The sequence below is a fragment of the Zalophus californianus genome, chromosome 4, assembly GCF_009762305.2.
Source record: "Zalophus californianus isolate mZalCal1 chromosome 4, mZalCal1.pri.v2, whole genome shotgun sequence".
NCBI classification, from domain to species: Eukaryota; Metazoa; Chordata; class Mammalia; order Carnivora; family Otariidae; genus Zalophus; species Zalophus californianus.
Genome location: NC_045598.1, coordinates 137,556,700 through 137,567,316, shown reverse-complemented (window position 1 = coordinate 137,567,316; position 10,617 = coordinate 137,556,700). Strand labels below are relative to the sequence as shown.

The window sequence follows — 10,617 nt, the reverse complement described above, 5'->3', positions numbered from 1 at the left end:
ACTGTGCCTGGCATATGGTAAGTGCCATAAAAATGTCTGTTATTAAAAAGAATTTATGCAGAGAAGATTAGCCTGGCCCCAGCACAAGGATAACAACACAAAATTCGTCAAGTGTCCCATATTGAAACAAAAAAGTATAAATTTCTTGAAGGAACTGGTCTCACAGATTAGTTAGCAAAGAACTTTCAAAGCAGAATTTATATTACCAGAACTCAACAATACTTTTTATTAAGTTGCTTTTCACTTATGCTTAATTTTCTTATGGGTCAAAAGTTTGGGAAGTGCTGAGTTGCTGAGTTAGACACATGCCAATGAGGATTCCTTACTAAGGACTTCTCAGACCCATTCTTGCTCTCCTGTGTCCTGAGATCTCCAAGAACTTCCCAAATGTATTTGAAAACAGAGTCTTGAGAGATTAACGGTCTTTTATTTACAGAGTCTTGAGAGATTAATGGTCTGTGAAATTCACTTTAGCATTTTAAATTACACCCCCCCCCCCCAACTGCCTCCGCTTTTGAAACACAGAGTGGCTCATCCTGAAGGAATTCCCTGGCAGGAGCCAGAAGACTTACAGAAGCATCCTCTTAGGTGGCCCAACAAAGCTCAGGATGAGCAGCCCCTGTTATGACCACCACCACCATCATCATCATAACTCAAGCAATAAGACATAACATGTGTGCAGTATTTAACAAAATGCTTTGTCTCATTTTCCCTTTCAAAAAAAAAAAAGCAAAAGCTGAGGGATTATTTTTATTTCTAGATGAGGAAGCAGGCTGGGAGGAGAGAGGTATGGCCTTGGGCTCAAGGGCGCAGCTAGGAAAGGGTCCCTCAAACCCAGCAGGCAGCTTGGAATGCTCCCCTCCTCCGGGAGCACCACACCGCTGTCTGCTGGCTTTCCAATTAAGCAATTCCCCCAGGGCGAGCACAAAGGCATCTTACATCTGACCTCAATTAGGGGAGTTGATAGTGGAAATGCACTTTTGCGTGGCATGACAGGCCGCAAGGTAATCTGGCGCTTGAGGCAGCATCCACAGAAAGCAGCAAGCATGAGGCACAGAGGGAAACTGGCATTCGGTCAAAATTTTGGTATCACAGTTTTGGGTGACTCTGTCTTGCGGGTTCTGATTTGGGGTGTTCTCCTAAAGGAGCCATCTCTGAACTTCGTAACCATGCAACTTATTTATACACAAATTTATAGCATTGCATGCTCAGGGGATGTTCCTTAATAAGAAACTCAAAAAGCACAATTTTCACTAATAATGAATAGTAGATGCTTATTTTTAAGCTCTACTCAAAATAATCTAGTGCTCTTAGCAAAAAGCACTGGTTCTTTCTTGTCATCTCTAAAGGATATTACTTTCTAGAGACTGTTTTTAATATATCCAATTACCAGAGAATTATTTTTTTCCTCCTTTCAACCTCATTAGATGTGAAACGTTATCAGAAGAAAACTGAGGGGTAACCCAGTGCTTAGTTTACTCATTGGTAAATCAGATATATTAATAGCTCATAATGACAGCTGCTGTTTATTAAGTGCTTCCTCTTGGCCCAGCACCATTAAAACACTTGATAGAACTGATCTTATGTAATCTGTGGCATTGGAAAATCGTTATTAATATCCGCATTTTACAGATATGAGAATCAGGGTTTAAAGAGGTTGAGTAACTTGCCCGCTGTTGTGCAGCCAAGGCTGATCTGACTGCATCTTTACCACACACTCTTGTGAGCAGCTTGATCAAGACTGTGGCTTTTCTGCTCATTGCTCCAGGCCTGGCCCACTGTCCAGCACATAGTAGGGGCTTTATACATGTGTGTCAAGTGACTACATAAACAAGCAAGACTCAGATGCCTCAAACACAGGCTGACTTCACCTAAAAGTGGTTTTAACAAAGGTGTTTTGCTTCAGACTGGATAAAGCAACTTGCCTAACAGACCAGAGTGAGGCAGCCCCTCTCTTTTTTGGGGGCACTGGTATAGTCTCTGGCCTTCCTGCATACCATTTCTAGCATTTACAGTCATGATCGCCTGCACTCACTACCAAACTGACAGAGAAAGGGCCTCATCCAGGACACCCAGGTGGGGACCCTGACAGTGGCCAAACCTCTGAGGAATGGACAATTGAAGACTCAGGGCTTTTTCCTGGGCAGTCCCCTACCCAGCCACTGTTTTTGTCCTTTCCAGCCAGTTGGCCACCCTTAATCTTCTTTCATACAGAAATGCTGGAACTGAGTTTGAGGATGGGCTCTTTCCCTCTGGAGGTCTCACTGTGGGAAGGCCCCACCCTGGCCTGGCCCTGTGAGTGAATTCCGAAATATGGAGTGTCTATCTCTTCCAGGGCATCTGCAGCATCCCTTCTGCAAGAGAACACAGAGAAAGGTAACCCGCTGGATATGAGTGGATAAATAAACCCGGGTTCCACAGACAGGCAGGGAAATGGGCCTGTGTGCAAATCTGAAAAGGCTGGTATCACAGGACGGGTGGATTATGAAAAACACTCCTTCCCCACCAATGTTGGGAAAAGGCCCTCTCCTGAGGGGCCAGGTCTATGCATCCCCACTACGGCTGGAGAGGGGGTCACTTTTGCAGGGTGTGTCTTGCTCTCTGGGGACTGCTAAGAAGTTTACAGTAGTTCTTTACTCCAGGCCTCCTGGGATAAATCCCCTCTACTCTGCAAGTGGTGGAAAACCGGGCCTCATACTCTCAGTCCAACTCTCTACCCATGGCAGGGCCTCAGCCCTTTCTTTTGTGGCTCTAACAGAACTGCCTAGTTCTTAAGTGCCTTCCCAAGCTCAGAAAAGTCCTTTCCAGACCTCATGAAGTATCTTCAACCCCTTGTTTTTCCTTAGCAAAAGGTGCTTCCAAACATTAGCATATCTACAGCAATTTCACCTATGCATTATCTAACGCCCCCCCCACACACTCCGAGGATGGAGTTCCAGGAGGGTGGGGGCCATACCACTCTTGGATCACCACAACATTCTCAGGCCTTATCGGCAGCCTGCCCATGCCCCTGCAAGGCAGCAAGAATGGGCCAAAGCAGGAAAGGCTCACTCACTGTAGATTCCAGAGTCTGGGGACCACGGAATCACAGAGGGGTAGTGGACACACTAATTTCTGGGGTAGGTGGCCTGTCACGTTGGGGAAAGAAACTGAATGTCAGAGGGACTTCTGGAAGGCAGAGGGGAGTGGTGGAGGGTTTCCTATGCCTGGGGACCATTCCGGGGGTGGGGGAAGAGGCAGGTGGCAGTGAGCGATATGACTGACTGAAGACTGTGGAGGTTGGAAAGGAGCTTGGGAGGCTGCACCTCTGGCAACCCCCAAAGAGCTGTTACCTGTGAGTATAGGGGCAGAGTAAGCAGATAATGGGATTGGTCTTGGGTGGACAACTGGCAAGTGGCATGCAGGGGGATATAAGGCAGCAAGGGCGTTTGGTGTGCCAGCAAGAAAAAAATCCAACAGGGCATGATGGAGGGACCCAGCCTAGAAAGGGAAGCAGAAGAGGCCAGAAGGAAGGGCTGAGGGGCTGGAGGTGAAGGTGAAGTAAGAGTTCAGTGGGAGTCAGGAGGTGGAATAATATGTATGTGGAGGTGAGGGGTTAAAATCGAACACACATATTAGGCTCAGGCCATTAAGAGGGTGTGGCGCCTAAAATGTGTTAAGATGGCATTGGGATCACGAATTAAGGAGGGACAGAAACGGAGAGGCTATTTGTAAAAGTGAGAAAATATTTCTTACCCTCAGTATCTATCAAGTGCTCCCTCACTGACAGGACTGCAAGGTCAGCAGCCAAAGAATGGACCTGAGAGGAATACCAATCGCTCTGCTCCTTTGTAAGGGTTAGAGAACCCTGGATTTCCAAATTCAAAACACCCATCCGGCTGCTTCTACAAATCCTCCAATAGGGCATCAGGCCAGAGATACACAATTTTCCCCCCAGTATCTTCTGGAGGACTTTGGTAACTTCATAGAGCTCTCAGTACACGCCAAGAACCCAAGCCGGAGATGTGCTGTGTGTGTGTGTGTGTGTGTGTGTGTGTGTATGCGCGCGTGCAAGGGTCAGAGACGTGCATTCCCGCAGTGAGGGCGGCCTCAGACGCAAATGCCCAGCCCCGCCACCCTGTCGCCCGCTGAGAAGATCTGGCCGCCAAAGCCTGGAAACAAAAAACAAAACAAAACAAAACAAAAAAACCCATAATGGATATCCCCAGGGGTCTTTTTTTTTTTTTTCCACCTAGTCAGCCGAGAAAACAAGCGTTCCACTTGCCCGGAAATTAGATGCACAGGGTACTCATTCCACTCTGGAGGCTGGGAAGCGCTGCAGAAGTGAGACTGGCTGCATGTGGGGACACGGTCCCCCCAAAACGAAAAAGGACATCCCCAGAAACCACGTCTTGCTCGTGGCCACTGTGGCGGCGCACGGGCTCTGCTCTCCCGGCCTTCTGCGGCCCCCGCGGGACGGCAGGCGCGCCACCCGGCCAGGTGCACCGGGGCCGGCTCCGCCAGCGGCGCGCGCCTCCCGCCGCCGGGTACGGGTGGCCCCGCAGCCGAGATTTACCGCAGCTCAGGGCGGCGGTTTCCGGGGCCGCCCGGCGCCCGGGCTCCGATTACAGGTTCACACGGGGGGCCCGGCCCGCAGCCGCCCAGCCCCCGCCGGCGCGCCCTCGTGCGGCCCCGCTCCCCCGTCTGCCCATTCTTCTCCATTCATGCGGACGCCCAGCGCCGCCGCCGCCGCCGCCGCCAGCGCGGCCGCCGTCGCCGCCGCCGGCCGCCCGGATTGGCTGGCGGCCGTGGCGCCGGCACTTTCCCACGGCCCGCGGCGCGTGCGGCTCACCGGCGGCGCTGCAGGCGCGGCCCTGGCGTGCGGCCAGGCCAATCGGGGCGCGCGGGGCGGGGCGGGGCCGCGGCCGGCGGCGGGCTTGTGTCCCGGCCCGGCCTCCCCCGCCTGCCCGCCGCCGGGCCACAGCCGCCCGCGCCTCCTCTTCCCCCTCCATCCCCCCCACCAGCGGAGACCCAGCGGAGCCCCCGCGGAGCCGACGCACCGCCGCCGGGCAGGGGCCGGCGTGGAGGGCGGGGGCGGGGTTCGCCCTCGCCCAGAGCCTCGCTCTGGTCCCTCCCTGGAGCGGCTGCCAATCAACGGAGCGAGAAGCCGGGTTGGCGGAGGGGAGGCTGTTGCCCAGGAGCCACCGCCCCGCCTCTCCGCCCCCTCACCCTCCTCCTCCACCCCTCCTGCCCTCCCCCGGGACCTGAGTAGGGGCGCAGCGTGGGAAAGGGATGGTTGAATTTTAACCGGAGGCAGAGCGTGAGCCGGATCAGTGTGTGTGCGGAACGCGAGCCCCCGAGCGCGGAGAGGCGCCGCTGCTGTTAACTCCTCCCTGCCCGCCGCGCCGACCCTCCCCCGGAGCCCCCGCGCCGCCAGCATGAAGCGAGCCCACCCCGAGTACAGCTCCTCGGATAGCGAGCTGGACGAGACCATCGAAGTGGAAAAGGAGAGTGCGGATGAGAATGGGTGAGTTGGCCGCGGCAGCGCGGAACCCGGGCAGGAGGCTGGCCGCGGTGACAGCGGGCGAGGGCCCGGGGCACGTCGATGCCCTCTACTGACCTCTGCGCATCTTGGTCCGGCCACCGTCCGGCGTGAGGGACCCCCCAGCGCTTCCAAACCCAAGTTGCCAAAACAGTCTGAGTGCGGGGAGGACGTGGGGGAGATCCCTCGTATCACATCCCCTCGCTTAACAGCGATTCTTGTTTTTCCCCCCTCATTCAGAAACTTGAGTTCGGCTCTAGGTTCCATGTCCCCAACTACATCTTCACAGATTTTGGCCAGGAAACGACGAAGAGGCGTGAGTCTCTTTCCAGTGCTTCTTGTTTTGTTTTGTTATTAATTAATGGAAAGAACTACCTTGCTTCATTTAGAAATTTACAGTCTTGATGGAAATATCCTCCTTTGTTTTGTCGGCTTTCTACAGATCATTGAGAAGCGCCGACGGGACCGGATTAATAACAGTTTGTCTGAGCTGAGGCGGCTGGTACCCAGTGCTTTTGAGAAACAGGTAATGGAGAAAGTGGGTAGAGCTCTCAGCGTAGCTGTCCACACCTTCGGAATCCTTCCCCTTATTAATCTGAACTTCATCTGTGTCTCGAAAAATAACCATATTGCTTGCGCCAGAGATGAATCATAAACAGATTCCAACATATTTTGCGAAAACAGTCCATTTTGCTTTAGTTTGTACGTTTATGATTTGCAGAGCATATACATGCATAGCTATTTTAAGTTGTTCCCCAAAGGCACTTGGTGCCAAATCATTTTTTTATTTTTAGTTATTTTTTTTTGCCATGTTCTTCTCTAGGGATCTGCTAAGCTAGAAAAAGCCGAAATCTTGCAGATGACCGTGGATCACCTGAAAATGCTGCACACTGCAGGAGGGAAAGGTACATCTCACTAGTCTCCTGGCAGCCCTGTGTGTTCTGGGTAGAATGAGCAGTTGCAGCAGGCCAGCTTTGGTGCAGTTGCTGCCTATTTTTTGCTGTGTGCTTTGGGGGTGGGGAGAGAATGGTGTGGCATGTACAGTTGCCTGTCAGGGCACTTTCAAATGCACAGAGGATTTTCTCCAGTGAATTCATCACCCCAGTCCTCTTCAGAGCAAGCTAATGCACCTTCTCTTGGAGGATACCTTTTATGTGTGAGGTGCCCTAAAGTTGTGACAGTCCTGATTAAAATCAGGTAGCTCTCACCACATTTGTTTATTGACATCTTGAGAAAAAGACTCATTTTTTTTGAAGTATATGGTCATAATTTTATTGACAGCCTTAAAAAAAAATAAGCTCCTCCATGACTCTTGAGGAAAGAAACCTGTTGTGGTTAATTAGAGAAACCCTAACAGAAGATAGGAGACCAGGTCTGTGTGTCTGTCTCCAGCCGGAAAATACTTTACTCAGGACCAAGTGCCGAAGAACTCCATGATGATAACTTACATCTGTGTGTCTAATGAATTTCACTGCTCTGTGGTTTCTCTGTCCTTGATGTATTTTTTGTTGTTGTTGGGGGAAAACATTAAAGGAATGAACATAGTTTCATCTGCTGGTAGGGTATAATTCCACTTTCTGCTCAGCAGCTTCTAATTGGGCTTTGAACTTGCATTAGCAAAGACATAGTTCTCCTGTTGATTAACGCAAAGACTTTGGTCGACTCCAGAGTATTTGGACCTTCATAAGAACCCGTGTGTGCCGTTTTTAAGGTTGTAGGTATTTCTCTGCTAGGAAGGGCTGCCTTTGGTATTGAAGACATGCGGGGAAATGAGCAAAGCCTTGAGGTTTTTCTTTTGTTCTTTCCCTCAGGCTATTTTGACGCACACGCCCTTGCTATGGACTATCGGAGTTTGGGGTTTCGGGAGTGCCTGGCAGAAGTTGCCCGTTATCTGAGCATCATTGAAGGACTAGATGCCTCTGACCCCCTTCGAGTTCGACTGGTCTCACATCTTAACAACTACGCCTCCCAGCGGGAAGCGGCCAGTGGCGCCCATGCAGGCCTTGGACACATTCCCTGGGGGAGCCCCTTCGGACATCACCCGCACGTCGCGCACTCCCTGCTGCTGCCCCAGAACGGCCACGGGAACACTGGCACCACGGCCTCGCCCACGGAACCACACCACCAGGGCAGGTTGGCTTCGGCACACCCGGAGGCGCCCGCTTTGCGGGCGCCCCCTAGCGGCGGCCTCGGACCGGTGCTCCCTGTGGTCACCTCCGCCTCCAAACTCTCGCCGCCGCTGCTCTCCTCAGTGGCTTCCCTGTCGGCCTTCCCCTTCTCCTTTGGCTCCTTTCACTTACTCTCTCCCAATGCACTGAGCCCTTCGGCACCCACGCAGGCAGCAAACCTTGGCAAGCCCTATAGACCTTGGGGGACGGAGATTGGAGCTTTTTAAAGAACTGATGCTGTAGAATTGAGGGAAGGGAACACTTAACAATCCCAGCTGAGCTGGGCTGTTGCCAACATCACCATAAAGTCGTCAGTAAAAGTAAAAAGGAAAAAGGTACACTTTCAGATAAATTTTGTTGAAAGACTAAAGGTTTGTTGGTTTACTTTTTCTTTTTTTTAATATTTTTTTATCATGTCATGTATTAGCAGTTTTAAAAAACTAGTTGTTAAATTTTGTTCCAAACATTAAACTGAAATAGTGAGTATAAACCAACACTTGGTAATAGGTTTGTTTATGCCTCATTACTTTGTAAACCTCTCTTAAGAATGATTCCATTTTTGCCTCAAAGTTTGGGGAATTTTAACATTTAGTATTTTGGTCTGTTTTTCTTTTTGTATAGTTGAAGTCTGTTTTTAGAATTAATTTTCCAAACCACTAAGTTCAATGTTAACATGATGCTATTTGTTAATATTTTGACAAGTAAGGTGTTGTATAAATAATATTCTTTTGCGGGGGGTGGGGGAGGATCTATGTTGAATTTTATATTTCTGAACAAAGCGTTGACAAATCAGATGATCAGCTTTATCCAAGAAAGAAAATGAGTTAATTCTCTTCCTCCTGCAGCAGTCAGGTGAGTGTATAAACCATCAGGAGCTCTGAGTCCATATGACCAACTGCTGTCATCTGCCAGGATTTGTCAGTTCTGGCTTAGGTAGGAGAGAGCCACTTGTAGGCCAGATCCCCATTTGGAGTTGGTGGGGAGGAGACAGAAGGTAATTGCATAGAATATGCCTGCATTTACTGGCCCCAAGCAATGCAGTGAAGTTGCAATCTCAGATCTCAAATTCACAAGTGTTGACATGGATAAGTGATCTCGGGGTGCAAGCAGTCAATGGAACAGTCCAGTGGAACCTGTTAAATGCATAGCCTACTTCTTCCCCGGAACTGCTAGGTTTTCTTTTAACTGGATATTTTTATGTTGTGTTTTCCTTTTCGGTGCATGGAAATGTGGTTATTGAGATATTCAAAAGGGCTTTGCGGCCTTCTTTTGGTTTAATTTGGTTCAGGCTAGAAAAGCATCATTTTACAGGTTTATTCTTTTAGCAGGTGTAATGTAAACAACCTCCACTGAACTGGGTTTGGCCTCTGTTGTATTGATGTGTTGTGACTAAATAAAAAAGGAAGAACAAACTGTTCTGCTGTATATGTCTTACAAGCCTTGGCCTTTCCCTTTATTGGCTCAGAAGAGAGAAATTTTCTCTCATTTTCATTTTGCCTGGCCACCAGTTTTCTTATGTTGAATGACTTCATTATTTTTGGAATTCTAAACGGTGTGACTTTGCTGTTGAAGAAGGTGACTGCATTACGGAGCAGGGTTTTGGCCTGACTCCCACCAGGAGACACAGCCCTTTGACTGTTCCGTTAGGCCATCTGCCCTGAGCCAGTCATGTGGGGGCTAGGAAGCCTCAAGTCACACTGGGACATACAGGGTGGGAAAAAACTCTGATGAAATCTTTTAAAACCATGTTGACCACTCAACAACAAAAAATTTTTTTTTCTGAGAGCATCTACTATGTGCATAGTTCTTGTGCTGAGAGAACAGAAAATTTATTTCATTTTCTCTCTTTCTTTTTTTAACTGCAAAACAAGAAAAGCCAAGCATTGCTATCTCTGAAACCCCGTGCAGGGGCTTGGGAATTGGGCATGATGAGCAGTGGCAGGCTGTAATTCTGCACCTGCACAGCTCCAGGAGGCTTTCCTTGTCTTGTTTCAAGGAATTTGCTTAACCCTTTAGTTGCAGTTGACTCCTGAGCTGTGCAGTGAGGAAGCTGACATATGCTTTAGGTTAGAACAAAACGCTGCCAGAACAGAGGCAGTAATGTGGGCCCCAGGGGGGAGAGCGGTGCCTTCCCATTGCCTGGAAAGCAGTCCTGCCAGTTAAGGAGTGCTGTCTTCTGGCTTGGACAAAGTTTGCCTTGATCCTGAGGTTGGTGGGGAGGAGAGGGAGAAAACCCGCTCTGGCAGATGACAAAATAGAGCCTGCCTTTTCGTTGCCCGACCACTGAGCTCCTCCTCACTGCTCTGATTAAAAACCGACAGGAAGGCAGAGAGAAGTTCGGACTTTGAACTTGAGCAGCAACTTCTGGGTCTCTCCGAAGGGAATGGAAGCTGCAGCATTTTTGGGATTGTGGGTCTCAAACTTTAGCTCCCACTCAAGACTTTCTCTATGCAGCCTCCCATGTTGGTCCCTCCCGGGATGCACGGCTCCGTTCTGAGCACCGCCTGTTCCATGCAGACACTTCCTGCCTGTCATAATGCTGTGATGGAAAGTGTCATGGTAATTTCTGCCAAGTGTCAGTTTAATTTTAGCGACCGTGATTTCAAATGGCATCAAAGCATTATTGAACAGCATTGTGCTCAGACTGCCTTAGATTCTCTTCCTCGTACCTAGGAACCTAGAGGGTTGCTAATATGGTCAGAAGTAAAGCCCGTACTGTTGCTGGCTCTACTGAGAGTGCTGGGGATGGGTGAGATGTGTGGCAGGATCCACTCGTCACATCAGTGATCCCTGTATCCTCATCTGGCTAGTAATTTTTTCTTTTTGTTTGGAGGAGGCCTGGGGGGGTCATTTTCAAGATTACATAGTCTTCCAAAGAAATGTTTTGGTTTTCTTTTTAAACCCTTTCAAGGTGACAGGTTTCTGGGG

General features: G+C 49.7%; 1 protein-coding gene across 1 annotated transcript; it reads left to right on the top strand.

Moving 5' to 3' along the window:
- The first annotated feature begins 4,947 nt into the window (after positions 1-4,947).
- On the top strand, positions 4,948-9,282 carry HEY1 (hes related family bHLH transcription factor with YRPW motif 1). The gene is made up of 5 exons (XM_027612596.2): positions 4,948-5,506; positions 5,762-5,837; positions 5,964-6,047; positions 6,345-6,426; positions 7,333-9,282. The coding sequence occupies exons 1-5, from the start codon at positions 5,418-5,420 to the stop codon at positions 7,914-7,916; spliced, it is 915 nt and encodes a 304-aa protein (XP_027468397.2). The 5' UTR covers positions 4,948-5,417; the 3' UTR covers positions 7,917-9,282.
- Positions 9,283-10,617: the final 1,335 nt, after the last annotated feature.

Bases quoted from the DNA above. Each gene is read 5' to 3' on its own strand.
- HEY1 (XM_027612596.2), top strand. From the start codon at position 5,418: ATGAAGCGAGCCCACCCCGAGTACAGCTCCTCGGATAGCGAGCTGGAC. The intron at 5,507-5,761 runs GTGAGTTGGCCG...CCCCTCATTCAG, and splicing joins GAGAGTGCGGATGAGAATGG to AAACTTGAGTTCGGCTCTAG. The intron at 6,048-6,344 runs GTAATGGAGAAA...GTTCTTCTCTAG, and splicing joins CCAGTGCTTTTGAGAAACAG to GGATCTGCTAAGCTAGAAAA.